The 17,779-nt window shown below is 36.4% G+C and overlaps 1 protein-coding gene across 1 annotated transcript in view; it reads left to right on the forward strand.

Moving 5' to 3' along the window:
* The window catches only part of LOC124160203 (cell division protein ZipA-like), a 182,582-nt gene that overhangs the window by 132,088 nt on the left and 32,715 nt on the right, over nucleotides 1-17,779 (forward strand). Inside the window, exon 3 of the mRNA XM_046535991.1 lies at nucleotides 9,952-10,043. Within this exon, the coding sequence (XP_046391947.1) occupies nucleotides 9,952-10,043 (92 nt within the window). The remainder of the gene's footprint in view (nucleotides 1-9,951; nucleotides 10,044-17,779) is intronic.

The raw sequence follows: 17,779 nt of genomic DNA on the forward strand, positions 1-17,779 counted from the left end.
TTTTTGCCTACTCCGGCTCTTCCCAAACAGCCGCGAATACACGGCTGTTTGGAATGAGCGTTGAGGATCGAAACGGGGCTTTGATATAAGAAGAGAGAGAAACTTGGAACGAGAGGAGAAGAATGTTCAGTGAATGGAGACTTGTTCTAAATCCAATGTGCGACCAATGATGACGCCCTAATCCTTTTCGGCTCCTGTCCACGCTTCCCCAACATCGTCTACCAGACCGTAGGACATCGGAGCGACTTCGGAAGGATATCCCTCCGATAACATGTGGAGACTGACCTATTAAAAAAATCCTATTACGACCAGATGAAAGGGAAAATGCCTATTTCCACCGCGTCTAGCACATTTCTCAAGAGATGGCAGCTCTAGGACGTGGTAAGATGTTCTATTTTTCTCTCACGGCCCGCTAGGTGGTCGAGACGCTGGGCGCTGATCCAAATCTTGGAAGAAACTATAATTTCCGCCTCCTGTAACCTGATCGAAAGTTGCGTACGATTAAGAGATTTTTGGTAGCTATAACTTAAAATATATCACAAGGAGATTACAAAGACGTCCAAACAAGCCGCAACAATGGAAAATATCTTCCTTACTTTATTTATACCTTTTTAAATATGGAAAATATCATCCTTATTTTATTTATACCTTTTTGTTCTGTCAATGCCAAATCATAGAATTTACCAGAGACTCTTTCTTGCAAGTCATTTCTTAGATTTCGAACTTCTAGACAAGGTGACTCATAAAAGTCCCAAAAGATTATTCGTCCAAGGCCAAGGATATTATGAGAAGTAGGCGCATAATTCAAGCAGCAATCAGAAGAATTTATGATCTGTCGGAGACATAAAAAATAACTAATCGAAATCCCTTCTTGCTAAGGAAAAATACGGCTACCACATAAATTCTAAAGTTTTGGGGTATGAATAATAACAGAAAGAATGAAAGGAGAAAATACTATATGATGACGAGGCACAAGTCGGCACTCGAAATGTCGGCTACATTTGAATACATCATCTGGTTGGGAAACCATGGAACTTTAATATTGCTTCAACCTCGGAAAAATCCTAGACTTTTTATGCGCCTTTTAGACTCTTGGATTCCTACGCTCTTCTAGGATTCATTTTCAATCTAAAAATAAGGGCTTTTCTCGTTTTTTACAATGATTAAATCCTTTTCTATTTTTATTTATTTATTTATTTAATTTATTTCCACTACCCCATAAACAGCACATATGCGGCCTTTACAATGGGGAATTAACAGTTAACATTGATGGACATTCACACACACCCATGCCCTGGATAAGGGTAACTTACCCAGGCGGGACTTGAACCCGCGACCTCTGGTTAGGCAGTCGAGGACTTTACCCCACCGTCACCGAGGCCGGCAATCTACCGATTATTATCTAATTTCAAACAGAAATAAAATTTTAGCTGATTAACGTTTCGCATTTCTTTATATACTTGAGCATGACATTTATTTTTTCAATGCATGTTTCACCACATGTTTCATGTTAAACGATTTTTTTTATCTTTGGAAGATATTGAGTAGATCTTCAGTTTTAAGAGGGGATGTAACGTAGGTTTACCAAACCATTCATAAATGAAATAGATTCATAAATGCAAAATCAACCATCCAGTAGTATTTATATTGATTATTACATTTCTTTAGGGGCGTTCTTATACCAATTTGAAAATTCACCTTCGTAAGTAAAGTTCCCTTACTTTTAATTCTAGAGAAACGAAATCATAACTTCATATTTCGCAGAAAGAATAGAAAAATATACAATTTCATTCAAAAATATATATTCCTGTTCCTCCGTTCTCCGAAAAATTACTAATCAAAACATAATAAAAATTAAAACTAAAATGAATAATTTAGTTTCTAAAATGAATAAGAGCTAAGTGAACTTGAGACGTAAATTTAATTTCTTGAAGTATTTCTACCCATAGGTCAGAATGTGTATAGGTATATTAATTATTATAAAACAATAATAAAAATAAGAATTACGATAATGATTTATTACGCCATATTTTACGACATATCGCCACAAAATGACAGTTTAAAAATTTTCTGAAACTTGGGTAGTCGTCTCTTCTGTATTATCCCCCTTTGTCAAGCAATTACTAAGAAAACAAGAATAAAAAAAGCTTTAATCAAGACCGATTACAACATAAATATCATCTCATTCCTAATTTCGGTAATATAGAACTTACAGAAAATATATGGCTCGTGCATATTTGATGATGTCTAAATTAATTCGGACGAGGATGAAAATTTCCTGGACGTACATCCACTTGTCTTTCCTAGCAGCCCTTACATATCTTGAAGAACTGAAAGAGAAGATGGGACACGCGTAAATCATTGAATCGTGTTTTCTACCACCCGTGTCACCCTCGCACGCAAATACCGAAAGAGATTAACTCGGCCGCGTGGGCGACAGAGGGGGTTGAAGTGGCGGGAGGGATTTCTTTACAGATCCCGAAAATTGCCGCGCGAGATAAACACCGCGCGTGAACGCACGAGTCCCGCTAAGAGAGCGTATATATTTAAAGCGAGTGACGTCGAGGGGCGCAAATATAAATTTCACCCGAGTGAGTCAAAAACATAGTGAGTCACACGGCGATAGAGGGCGCGACGGGGGCGGACGCTTTCACGCCACTCATTTGTTTTCCAATCGACGACCGCGAGATCACTTTACGACAATGGACGCGTTGCATCCTCTCAGTAAATATAAACAAGAGTGACTTTCGGCTTCTGGGAATGCGACAAAGATTGAAATGGAAAAATCTAAGATCAATTGATTTGTCTGATGGATCAAATTCATTAAGTACGGCATTAAAGTATATTTTCAGGTGGTTTATATCGATTGTAAATACTATTTCCATTGAATTTAATACTCACGATGACGTAGCAGTATTAAGATAGTAATAAAATCTGATCATGACCCTTCCTCTAATCTTCCCCCGCCCCTTCCCTTATCTGGTCCCCCTACTGTTGTCGGTATAAGGCTCGACATTTTAACTACTCCATCTGTTTGTCTTGAGAATGACGCTATAGCCGTCGAAACTAGTCGACAGCAAATTAAAGTTTGTGGAACAGTACTTGGTTTTTGTTTCTCCATTAACATTAGAGTTTTCCAACAGAAAGTAAACGGATGAATGATTTTATATAATCATTTATCGTCAAGAATTAGAAAAATAGATTGAAATAAATCGGCATAATCAGTTCACTTTTTTTATAAACCTTCGCCAGAATCTAAATTTTAACTTGCTTTAAAGATTTTGGAAGATAAATGGTTATTATCCGGTTTTAATGATCTCTCACCATATATCTTTTATGTCATAGATGGATCGGAAGTGCCGAAAATACGATACTACGAGTCGCTTTGAGACCTCATGATTCAATTAATGATAACGTGCTCGACAGTGTGGGAGAAGAGAACCCTCATACCTTTAGCTAGCCCTCTATCTCACCCCTATCAACGCGGAGTTAGATAAGAAATCTGCCGAAATGCCGGCAACTATGGAGATTTTTAACCCCGTGGAAAACTCGTAAATATACTCCCCATCAAGGTTTAGATTAGAGCTTTGAAAACACATGGGAGCCCATATTCAAATCCTGCATTTCTAGAAGTTCTGGGCTTGTAATTTGGTTCTTTGAGAAAAGAGCAATAAACGATTACAGATGATTATAACCACCAACTTTCTGATTCTTTACTTGAGGGGTTCTGCGTAAAATTCTGTTAAAAAAATAAATCACACCATTTCTTTGCTAGAATTGAGATTACGCCACTATAAGCCTCTGGAAATAGTTAACCCTTTATTATGACAGTGTCCAGTACACTTATTGATAATAATTGTTTCGATTGTGATTAAGATATTTTCCTTAATTATTTCGATATTTTTCTCCTGAAGAGCAAATTTCATATTAACACATTAATGGCTTGGAGGATTTGCACCTCATCCAATTGCAAACTCTTCTATAGCACATAAAGTCTAGTATGGTGTAAACCTGGCATGGAAAGGCAAAAAATATGGCTACACAATATAACTATAGGCGATTAAAAGTAAGTGTATTATTTTTATCGTTCGAAAACAGAGTTCTCTAAATATCTTGCGCAAGTTTATTCAAATGATCATTCACCGTGTAAAACGTAAAATTCGACGAATTTATTGTCAATAATATACAAACACACGGATATGAAGGCAGTTCAAAACCCCATCAACATTTCTTTTTCCGAAACCCTATATTCATTGTCAAAATGTCTTACCGACGTCTCCGTTGGATATTTCTTAGGACACAATGCAGGCACTTCAAATTGGCGCCACTGATGGCGCCACGTATCGGTGGACACTCCGCGCAATTATTTGAAACGTGTTTTTTCTCCATCACCTAGTCAGTCAGAAAGTGGCTACAATAGAACAAGGGATACCTCAAAAATATATTTTAATCGCGAATAAAAATAGCGGAAAGGAAACTAGATGAGACCGATTCGTCTTGGCTAAGATGAAAAGAACTTTCTGGACATATTCTTCTAGAAATAATAACCAATATTGCGCATATAATATTTATTGATACATTCCAAGCTCTGTGGATAAAAATAGAGGATAGTTCTGGAATTGACTTATTTCGTACCTTTTCGAGACGGATATCGGGCAGAAGTCGGTAAGATAATGAATGCATTTGATAGTGCGAGTAATTTTACATATTCATGTGTTTTTTAACTAGATGAATTTATGAAAAAGCAAAAAACACATGTAAATAATAATGGATACAAAAAGGCATTGTATGGAAAAAAAAATAAAAATTACTACGATAATTTGGGGTAGAATTCAAGCTGTGGATAAGTGAGCCTGAGAGCACCCTTTTTAAATAAGGCAAAGGAGTTCAGAGTAATATTGGATCATTTTAATGACCTCACAAAACGTTGCTGTTACTTGCTGTTCTGTGTAAATCTGAGCATTCCATCTTATGGCATCTTTTTTTTAATCTTTATTACCTAGAGTATGGAGTAAACCCGGTATGAAAAGGCAAAAAATGTGGCCATACAATAGAACAAGAGGTGATACAACGTAATTGTGTAGCTAAAATAATTTTTTTATTGATCGAAAACAGAAAGAAATATCTTGCAACCTCCCCCCCGAAATAAGGGGGGGTACAAGATAAAGGGAAGATGGTAAAGGAGGGTAATAAAGGAAATAGGATAATAAAGAAAATATAAAGCACCAACGCGGTGTCTCAAATTTTTACGCCCTGCGTTTAAGAGGTATATTTCCGCTCCCTAGTCATCTGATATTGTTAATTTTAAATTTACTTTAAATTTAAAATATGAGGGATTGTCATCGTTTCAAATTAATTAACCTAAATTTAAGTTGATCATCACGCGCCACCTTAAAAAGAATAATCTATATTCGCTACATTAATTCATATTTCATGAGGTAATTTTCATGATACTTATCGCTACTTTTTATACTTGTCATACACTTGTCATACACTTGTTATTCTTGTCACGGCGGTGAGTGAGGCTAGCTTCTTTTCTGACTTTTTTCGCACGTACATTCTCATAATGTTATGTAGATGTAAATTCGAAAACGTTAAGAATAGGTTCACGTTCCGAGGATGCCCTGAAAATCGCTTTCACCTGAGAGAAGAATCCTTAAGAGTTCAGGTAAAAAGAGAATGCGGTGCTATTAATAGTCTAGGGGGTTGAGCGATGACAACCTGTCGTCACCCCATGGTGACCAGCCAAGAGAAGCAGCTCATTTGTTTCGCCCGTGACGTAATAAGGGCGAAGCACACGAGGAGGCGACTAAATGGGGCCGAGGGTTGAGAAGACCTCTCAAGCAGACACTCCCATATGGACTGTTACAGCGTCCTTTCACTAGAGGGAAACTTAATCAACTAACGAAGGGATGAGCCAAATCCGTTAACTTAACTTCGGGTAGAAGTAAATATTGACCAAATCCTCACCTGGTTATCCTTTTATAATTTTATCGTACACGAAAAACTATTGGTTGTACACCAAAACACATAATTAACCAAAATGTCAGCATAAACATCCCAATAATTACTCTTACCTTCACACCGCCAAAGAGCTTCCACTCAAGGCCTTTGCTATGGGTACCTCTTTCCTCATATGAAATTTCATCAAAAGAAGAAAAACCAAACACATGATGCCAATTATTCCATAATCGGAACATAGATTGTTACCATGCCAAAAATCATCTTTCCCCAAATTTCAACATACCGATCACTTCAATGAATTCATTTTCGTTCACGCTGCATTATCGTTGCCGCTCTCCTATATTAGTTATGTTTCCAGAGCTATATTTTATGATATCTGGCAACAACAACAAAAAACAACATTTTAAAAAATTCGGAGAAAAACTGCTTCGGCGAAACTGCAACATGAGACCATCTTAATGGCGCATTTTGGACCCAGAATTTTCGGAGGTTGATAATAATTGCAATAACCCCAGGAAATAAATGAGTGGAGAACGTCACTTAAAACATAAGGTAGTGTTTGTACTCAAGTTGTCCTTGGGTACTTAATATTTTTCATATATTTAAAAAGGTTATCAGATATTTTTTAATTCCAAATTTTAAGATCCTCTGAAAACCCCAACTCCACAATCTTTGTTTTACCGAGCAATCATAAAAATGTAAACAATTAAAGTCATCCGCAATGCTTCACCGAAATATTTACGCTAAAAGTCCTTCGATTAATTTACTTAATCTACCACTAAAGATCTTGCAGGCGCTGACATTTTGGTAATTCCTTATGCAAAATGAGACTCAATAATGTCTCCGAGGCCCGTGTAGGAAGAATATTTAAGACGTTTCCAAGTTGCTTTATTGGTTTGACAATATTCTGACACTTTTCCGATGTAGACGTTATGCAGTAAAACTCCTTTTTGGAGTATGATCTAAATTGAAAACTAAATTTTGGCCGTTGAAAAAGAACTGGTATTCTCTGACAACTAGATTTGACTTAATTGCGTCATAACAAAGCAACAGGATGAGATCAAACTTATTTCACCGACGCTAACGCGATTGAAATAGAACCTTAACATACCATTGAAGCGAAAGGCAAAATATTTTATATTAATGTATATAAATTCAATATTGTGGATTAAAAAAAAATTCTTTAGATAACTTAAATAAAATGTTTCTTAACTTATGAGGAATATTCCCTCAATTGAAAATCTGAATAGGAATATCTAAGCCCCGTTCAAGAAAGAAAGTGCTTCCAGAGCTTCGACTGGTGCCGAAGAAACAAAAGATAAAGATAAAGCAATTCTTAAACGCCCACTAATATGAAATTTTTATGCAATGGAAAATATATATTGAGAAATAAACGTATAAAATTGAATGGATGAAAAGCTTAGTATTTTATTTATCGTTATAAAAGCTTGCTATTTTATAGAAATTAAAAAAATTAGCACTAATATAATCAACAGATTTAGGCGTTACTTGGTGGAACGATGAGATATTCATGGTTAAATAAAAAACACAGTTCTATTCCACAACCTTATATATTTAACCATGAAATTAGCACTACTTTTTTCAATGAACGAAATTCCAAAATTCAATAATATTGGTTTCCAATTTATAAGAACTCGTGGCAAACCATTGTTGAAGTTCTCCAATTAAGACGTATTTTAGTAAAAACCGTGTATTCTTCAATAACTTAATGAAATATTTTAATGATCAATAGCGTACCAAAAACTATATTTTATCTTATCCACATTAATAAGGAGCAATTTAGCCTCTTCTGTAACATCTTTATCATTATTTCAAGTTTTACAGCAAGATTAACGGGAAAAGAGAGTTTCCTTAATTCCAGACAGCCCATTTTCAATGTATTACGTTAAACTAGTTAATATAAATGATATCTCGCTTTAAATAAAGTGTTATCTTTTCCTGAAATTTCTACTTGAATTGTTCACTTTACGCTTTTGATGTCTTTGTTGGATACAGAATATCTGGAATGCTCTTTTCTCGAAGGTTCAAAAGCGGAATGTGCTCCGCGGAATTCTTTTGCGGTCTATTTTCGCTCCCAGATTATTGTTGCCACCCGAAACTGCGTCGCAAATTTTGCCCCCGGTATTTGTGGGATCCCTGGGTAATTTCCAAGAAGAAAATTTCGGAGTGGCAATCCGAGACCCAACACTTCGCCGCTGTCAAAGTTTTCACGTTCCAAAAAATATCCATCCCGGTCCCTTTGAGAGAGGAGATCGAAGGTAAATGTGACGCACTTTCCGTTAATCATAATAACCTGTCAAATCATTTTGGCCTGGACAGCGGAGGAGTAGTTTCCTTTCCATCTATCCTTGCTGGTAGTTAATTGAAAAACCACACAGAAAGGGTTTTCCTCCCCCACATCGTCTAGGACAAAAGATAAGCTACTGAAAATTGGGTCACGTGGACACAAATTGACGTATTTTTGACTTTTCCCATACATCTTTGCCAAAAACTACACAAATTGATACGTCATCATCGCCAAGATACAGTCATTAATCTTCCAAAGACATGAATTTATGTTTAAATTTCGATTTTGGCGAAGCTTCAAAATAAATCATAATTCCGTCACATTGAAAAAATAAATTTTTCAAAAGTTAATCGATAAAAATAGGCAATGGCTGATATTTTACACTATTTTAAAATAAATATTTCCAGCAGTAGGAAGTTGCAATCGTCAGAAAAAGCATAACTACGAGGACATTTTCGTTAACTCAACTCTCAACGAAAAAATGTGATAATATTCATATTTGAATAAAGAAATTTGTCAAACGGTAGAAAAAAAAGTAATTTTTATATAAAGATCGATAAAAGGGTGTGAAAATTCTAAATGAAGCCTCATATTTATACATAAAAGTCTCACCTCTTATAACTGCTTTACTCATGCACATAAAAGTCAAATTTCGTATTTTATATTTGGCTCTTTAATTTTTATGTAGAGGTAATGAATAAACGGTTTTTTTTGCATCGTTTTTCTAATTTGGAGGGTATAACAAACATTTTAATATTTTTTTTTAATATCAAAGGCTTATCAAATGAAATTAGAGCACTATAAACAAAGAGTAAATGGATGATTTGCATATAAAATTAATCAACATATTTTTTAGGATTATAATCATATGTAGGGACTAGTGGGTTTAACCTCTCATCTACGAATCTCAGTTTTAAAACTAAGCGATACCCATCGACACCCGAGCCAAAATTCTCTCAGCGTGAGATAGCCCAGATAAAATTAACTGACCCAACCCCTTTCCATAAATGTGTGGAATTTGCACATGTGTGACTTAGTCCGTGGAGAAATCTACCCTAACCAAAAAAGCCTTCGAGAATTATGTAGATAAAGTTTTGACGGGCTTCAATCAGGGTGGGAAACCCCGTAAAACTTTATTCCGTTGATTCACCAGGAATGCACCAGATCTTTCTCCACCATCTGCGTGAAGTGAAGCCTCATCTGGAATCATGTGCCTAATCGTCTCATTAATTTTGTCCTTAATCCTAAAAAATAATACGTAAAACATCTTTAAGTAGCCTTTCCCAAATAGTGGAAAGTCTATCACTCAGTCGCCAGTCGATGAGGTAAATTATAAGATATACTTATTAAGTACTTTTCATGAATATGCCAAATGCATATGAATGAATGATTTTATGAATGATACATATGAGTTAAAGAAAAGCGTTCTTAAAAACGATAATATTTTCTCTTTCCAATATTATTTGCATGCTAAATATCGCTAGATTTAAAGGCCTTAATGAAAATAACAACTTTCGTCTAGTGGCGCAACTTTTATCAAAGAGTTCTCTGCTTCATCTATTCATCTTACTCCATGCTTGTATCTTCAAGCTTTCCAAGAATCTCAATTGTATCTCAATTGCCTTAAGTATGATTGTATTTTCAAATACTCCCTAATATGTATCATCTATCTTTCGCAGGATCGACTTCCGTTACCTGGCAGCCCCCAACTTGGCTAAGTCCGAGGTGCTCAAGATGTTGGAGGCGGAGGAACAGACGTGGCAGGGGCCAGGTGAGCGTCGAGGGGTGTTGTCTCGGTGGGGGGGGCCGGCGGGGGCCGTTGGGCCCCCAAGGCTCCCCGCCCCGGCGAAGGCGAGAGTAGAGGGCCAAAGAAGGTTGATGCCCGGGAGGGTCGAATGGCCGCCCAAAGCTAACCACATTATCCAATCGCCGAAATTTTTCACCAGTAACCAAGGTAACGCAGTTGGTCGATTTACATGATATCGTCCCGCACACGCGTGTACATAACGCGCGAAACAGACATTTCTATTGTGTGGATGTCGATTTGAATTTTCTGCGGGCACTAACGCGAAATCTACATAAGCAAGTCAAACCTGGCTTCACGAAATTGAACGTGAAAAACAAATTGCAGCGAAGCCCAAGGCGTGCAACTAACACGTAAATAACAGGAAGCTGTGGCATATACTGAAATAGCATTACAACTACAGTCAATTCTATCAAGAAGTTAAAGACATAAAAAACTAAAAAGAAATGTAAATAAATTTCTGATGCTAAGGATGGCATTTAGGGGTTAAAATCAAATTAAATTCATATTAAATTAACCTATCATAGTTTTGAGAGGTTCGCTAATATTATTATTCCAAAATAAATATTGAATACGCTTATATTAAATATTAAACACGCAAGGACATGAGATCATCGCTTAAGTGCACAACCATGAATGCAACAGTTCTTTACGAGATAACAATCGTTACGAGGTTTACATTCTACAAATGTAGCATGAGATAAACAAAATAACTGGCTTAAGCCATGAACATGAGGCAATGGCTATTATAAGAACCTTGGGCTATTATAACATGTTACATATGAATTAAAGAAAAGAGTTCTTTAAAAAAACGATAATATTTTCTCTTGCCAATACCATGTGCATACTAAGTGTCGCTAGATTTAAAGGCTTTCACTCTGTCCACGGCAATTCTTCGAAAATATAACTCTTATCGATAATTCTTTAAGTGATAGTAGTAACAGATAATGTTGACATAAATGTTTCCGGCCAGTGATTAAAGTTGACCAAGTTCATCACGTTAATTTTACCGTTTACCGTTTAAGGTATACTCAATTGAATTACGTAGGACTAAATTCTGGAGGCAAATTATGGCCAACTTTCATATGATGCAAAAATGCTATGGAAACTATCCTACCATTATTGTGGGCTAAATAAAAATATAGTCTGAGGTTTCAGGCGAGATGGAGTGGAAACGTGACATAATGAAAATGAAAAAGCAGGAGCAATTTCCACAATTTTACATTTATTAATACGACCGGTTTCGCTTTTCAGCATCATCAGGTGATGTTCAATCAAATAAAAATATCTTCAATAATATTACTCGTAATCTATAAAATCCAACCAACTAATTCCAAATCATTTAATATTATTTTTTATAATGCAGGGAGAATTAAGCCAGCTGGAAGCTACGGTAATGAACCTGTGGTATCCATAGTAACTGGTCATAAATAGAGAAAAAAATAAATTTCAGCTGAAGTATTTGAGCATCATTTCCATTACCACTAAATACATTCCTTTGAAATTTGATATCAAGGGCTTCGCTGCATTTTCCTCATTCGAAGTAGATTGGTGGAGACAAATACAGCAAGTGTTCGCTTGGTGATTCCAAACCCATAAAATTCCGAAGATATCAGATGCGCGAGAAAAAGCAGGGTGGTCCAATCTCCTCAAGGAATTTTGCTGCTTCAGTGAACGCGGAGAAATGCCATACAAGCAGGTGGACGGAAGTCCAGGACATCATCTGCCTGGATTTCTCCCGAGATCTGATGGGAGCAGATGAGGGTTTAAGGAACACCCCCAAATCACGTGATTAATTTTAGGCCATTTTGTGACCAATCCGCGGCCGCGTTGTAAGGTTTGCTGGCATCTTTCACTGAAATCTCACCCTCAGGAATCTTTCTCAAGAATTGATCGAGTTATGAAAAATATTTCATCTCATATAATACATCGAATTACCATCTCTTTGGTTTTGATGAGTAAAAGATATTCAGGGGTGGAATTTGATGAATGAGTCAAGTTGTACTAGTTATTGCCGACGCAGATTTTTTAAATACTTAACCGATTTAGTACAACCTACCCTTCGGGGAAATGGCAAAAATAAAAATGATTCACCAACAATTATTATTATCATTTAAGAAAATACTTAAGACGAGAAATATTATTATAATTGATTTGGAATAGCAACTGATCAGTTGATATTTGAAGTAAAATATTCGCTTATAAATTCATGGCTGTAAGGAAATTTCTGTACACCTATGTAATACCATATTTAATATGTTATACTATCAACCACCGCCCATATGTGATCCCTCGCCACGCATCAACCTTTTAATCCCCCTTATCACTCAAATGATTTATGGGCATTTCTTCGGCGTGGTATATCGGGAGAAACTTATGCAATCACTTAGATTAATAAACCAGGCTTTATTATAAAAGTATGGGTGAATATTCTTACCATACTGACCATTCGTCATCGCTTTTTGTTCACTCGCCAGGCTATACATTTTTTAAATTTCCCATCGTAAAAGGAAAAGCTTTTTTTCTTGATCATCATTAATACATTTGGAGACTCACTAAAAATGAGCAGAGGTGAGCAAAGAAACAACATGTAAGTTATGAAGTAGGCTCTTAAAAATCGAGTGATTTCAACGCCATCAGTAAATACGGTCCTGGGGTCCTCACTTTACTGGGATCACCATGATGGAACACTTTGCTTTCGCGTAAAATTTTCAGTGCTCAGCCTCCGTTCCATGTTCTGTTTTATCACATCCAAAAAAACATAAATTCATGTTTTCACATAAAACGACCTCGACTAACTGCAGTGGTGTACCTAAGTGTTGTGTTCACTTGGATGGTTATGTGGTGTGCTTTCTGATGTGTCAAATGTTTTGCAACGAAATTCGACCGACAAAAACTGCACTGGTGTACTGCTTGTGTTCTTTGTGTGTTTTTTCCACGTTTTGAGTTTTCCACAACGTGTGTGGGTGCTGATATTTTTTTATTGATCTCCTCATTTTGAGATAACTTGTGGTTGCAAATCTTAATACGGCCATATCTCCCAGGGAGCATATACTGGAAACCCGAACCTTAATAAGAAATTATAGACGACCGGTAAACTAGAAAAAAAACAACTTTATGCTGGAGAAATCGTAATAAATTTCCTCATAAAATTTTTTTCCGAGCATCCTAATAAGTCAACTGAAGGCCCTAACTTCTGTAAAAATTCACAGCTAATATAAATATTTTACCCTAAGGGGACATCTTGCTCATAAACTTTATTTATTGTAAGATCACTTAATGTAGCAAGCAACCCTGCAAAAAAATTAAGAAATATTCAGGGTGATACAAATGTTGCAGTAAGATCGACTCTGAAGCCATAGCGCGAGATGAATAGGCTTTAAAAGGAGATGATGATTGAGAATGTGCATCTATTTTCATTGCTAGCAGAGCACCATAACTCGAAACCGTTGGTCTACTTTTTCAGGAAAGAGCTGAATGCAATGAAAGCAATTATATCACTGGTTTAACCTGTAACCATTGAGTATTGCTTACCAGGGTAAGGTAGCATGAACTGACCCTGAATAAAAATCAATGTCTAACTGTGAATTCAAGAAAATCCAGGGGTTTTCGCGGTAGAGAATGAAAATTTAATGTGCTTTCCTGAAGACTAAGATTCCATGTCAGTGGAATGTTCCATCAAACGAGCATATTTCATAGTAAAAATATGTCAATAGGAAATTTTTACTCCGTAAACGAAAAACGGCCAAAGTAAAGCTATCACGTAACCAACAAGAGCGTTCAACGAATATGAGCCTTATGCGATATGATAATTTCATATGGGGAAAAGTGATAGATATGTAACGTCATGATTTGAATGATTTTTCCCTTCGCATTGCCACTGATACGCCAAAATTTATAAAGAAAACTAACAAAAGGTTCTTAATAATTCTTGCAATATTGATACTCCATTATGTTTTCCATAATTTGTTCAATATACATCAAAAATGACATTGCTCACATTTGTTTACAAATAGAACTTAAAGATCTACATAAATGTGTTTTTTTTCTAGTTTATCGCTGCCTGATAGGAATAAAGGCAGTTTGGCAAAGAGTCAAATCGCAATCCACGTATTTTCGAGCTAAATGTGATCGCCGAAATCCATTCAACACATCATCACGAAAGCTCTGTTTAAAATCTGTTTAAAATGAGTTTGAATCACGTGGAAAAGACTGCCGACAACATACAGCTTCAATAGCAAGGAAGAGCCAAGTGACCTCACGGTACAAAAAGCACCAGAAGTATTTAGAATAGAATGTTTCCATGGCACAACGCCTCATCGCGTTCATTTGTCACTGTTGCTCCGCGAAACAATCTCCGCCTTCCCAATTCCCCTGCTACCCGTCGTGTTAGAAGAGTTGATGGGACCCCTCCACTTTCCACCCCGTTCTCTTACGACCATTCCCTTGCGCGGGTTCCTTTGCCGACAAAGACCCGTTCAGAAAAGAAGACGGCACTCAGGAAATACTTAAGTATATACAGCGCTCGTAACTGATGGTCATTTCTCGCCTCAAGTTTCTCGAAGAATTGGCTTTCTCTCGCAGTTGACAACCTTTCCCTGAAATTTCGCGAGGGCTACACATTTCTTAGATCTCTTTAATTTCCTTCATGTTTTCTCCTTTTATTTTACTTAAAGTTATTGCCTCTATATTTTAAAGCGATTCATTTAATGATGGCTCTTTTTAACCGCGACGTACGCGATGGAATCAGGCAAATGATGGTGAATTATATGTTAACTAGAAACAAAAATTAATACAACGAATAGCTAATCAAGGATATATGACTAAACAAAGAGAGGTTTCCTCTGTTCTGTAGATATATCTAGATGGTGACCGTAACACAGATTAAACTTGGGTCGGTGTCATTAAATACTCTTGATAAATTACTTGATTAATTAATTTTATTCCTCGCTTTAATATCTTTTAAAGTGATGGGACAAAAGATTAAAAAGAAAACCGGTAGACGAAAAAGAAGTAAGAAAAAGACAATTTGTACGTTCATTATTTATGACCTCTCCGATAAAGTTAGGCTAAGATAGATTTATTGGGATAAAGACTGTCAGGACCCCGGCACATGAAAAATATTGTCACAACTAGGACTTGTACCTGAGAAAAATTCACAGAAGCACTCCTTCAAAACATACTTTAATGAAGAGATTACCAATAGTTACAATTCTTCTGTGATTAATGTACTACCTCGTACATAGTATGAAGAAATTTTCTTCCTCAATTTCAAAAATGAATGTAAATATTTCAAGACATAAAATATACATAAAAGAGTATTTCTACCAACTAATTCATATTGAAAATAAGAAAGACGTTGATGAAAAATTTTACTCCGTATCATACGTACGATATAAATCAAGGCTATAACGCATAGGCAGCAGGTTGGACTAGATCTTATCCTAATCTCTTTATACCAATAGGATAATGTTAAAAGTTACATACGATAAAAGATACAGTGTCCGGCGTGATACGGTGGAAATCTTTGATATTCAGTTTGGTAAAACCACTAGTCTGTTTCCACACACTTTTATTTAAACCAACCATGGTTTCGGCAACTGCTGCCATTATCAAGGTTATGTATAATACAAGGTAAGTGATAATGGCACAAATTGCCGAAACCATGGTCGGTTTAAATAAAAGTGAGTGGAAACAGACAAGTGGTTTTACTAAGCTGAATCACATACGATACGTATTTTAATAAGACAAAGACATCGACTGCCATTCTCTTACGGGAAGTGAAGTTAAGACAATAAATTTTCTACGACGCTCGCATTAATTAAGGTGTTTGGGTAGCCACTCAATAAGTTCCTAACCTGAATCACCCCGTGAATTATACCACCATGCACTCACAATCGTGCTGACTGAAACAAACTAACAAGGATACGAAATTACAAAGCGCTACTTCCGATAAGGACCGGAAGTAACTTTTCGATGAAGGATAGCTTATATCCTTAACTTAATTGTAGCAAGATAAATTATAATTCATTCATTTGAATTTATGCAGAGAGAGAGAGATGAAAAGAAAGGAACGTACATATGACCTATGAAGCCCAGCAAGCATAACTTTCTTTGAGTACAAGTAATAGACCGGTTAGTTGGGGTTTCATGAAAGATTTTAAAAATAACTCTGATCTATACCCCATCTTCAGTTCACCTTAAGGCTTATTACCTAATTCCATTATCCATTCTATGCGTGAAACATGCCCTCTTCCTTCTCATTCCTCGCCAACCCATTATCCTTTCCTCTCTAACGCTCTCGAGTGTTTCCAGTTTTATTTTCGGACAGTCACGTAAAAATAAGAGTTCTACAATAGAAGGCATTCTGGTTCGAAAATTCGTCGAACGCAGGCGTAGCACTCAAGGGAAAAAGGTCTTATATTCGAGTGTAACGTATCAACTCACGCGATATTCAGATTTGAGGAGAGCTATGCGATCTAGGAAGTGCAGGAAACAAGTAGGTACCTTGGGACTATTCTTGGAACAAAAAGCTCCGACAGCTGCGCCGCTAAAGTCATCCACGACTCGTCTACTGCATCATTGATCACCTGAGAATACTGTACGCTTCGTTCAGTCGCTTGGATCCGTCATGGGAGCCAAAAATATGGAGTTGACCTTCATCAGAGTTAATTTCTTTCCTCCCTTTTGTCCTGAACAGAAAGGTGCCGGAATTATCGACAGCCAAGATGAGGAAGAATCGTGGAATGAGGAGAATACCAATTTTTCATGGAGAAATATTCGAGTCTGGGAAAAAAATCACTCCGTCACCTTGACTTTTTCCGAGAGCAGCTTTGAAACCGTTTCAAAATTTTATTTACAGTCGCCGTCAAACCGTGTTCCAACTCAATTCTCTAGAGATCACATCAACATGTGCCTTGGATGGCGAAGCTACGTCCTGGGCGACCTTGCTTATTTCCGCAGTCCTGGGATATTATCCATAATCCCTCGAGAACTTTCTTGAAACGTTTTCAAAGTCTCTAGCATGATTCCAGATTCTTAAAATAAAGGCTAAGAGCGATGAAACGTTGATGTAAGCAGCAAAACGAACGGTTCGTAACGATTTGCAAGCTTCGAAAAATTATCTGAATAAAATTTTAGCATAAAACCTAGCACCAACTAGGAAGTTTTTTACTTAAGAATTTGTCTTTATTACTTGATACGTATTTATCTTTTATTGTGCTTGAAACAAGATACGAAAAAAATTAAATCATTCCTAAGCATTCCTAACTTCGGAATCCTCGTACTTGAAAAAAAAACCCTCACAAACTGGCGCATGAATAAATTATCTATTGAAATGTATTGTAATATTTGAAGCTGAGAATGAGTATTTAATCATTTTCACTCCCGTTTTGAATTTTCAAAGAAACTTTAAAATGTTTTTCTGCGTTCTTCGGTAGCCTCTTTTATTCAGTGGTGAGGTATAAGAGTGTATTTGGTTGGATTTGGTGAAAACTCTTTTCACTTTATCAAAACTAAAACTTATAGTAACGATCATAGTGTCTTCCTACTCTACCTCTACCATTAGCCCCATAGCCAAACATCTCTCACAGAGGTGACCAAGGTTTCAGCCTTCACAGATAGAACTAAATTATCAATCATTATCAAGGGCACCACAGCTGTGACTATGATCAATATTGTTTGAGTGGCTATGTAATTGAATT

The sequence above is a fragment of the Ischnura elegans genome, chromosome 6, assembly GCF_921293095.1.
Source record: "Ischnura elegans chromosome 6, ioIscEleg1.1, whole genome shotgun sequence".
Lineage (NCBI taxonomy): Eukaryota > Metazoa > Arthropoda > Insecta > Odonata > Coenagrionidae > Ischnura > Ischnura elegans.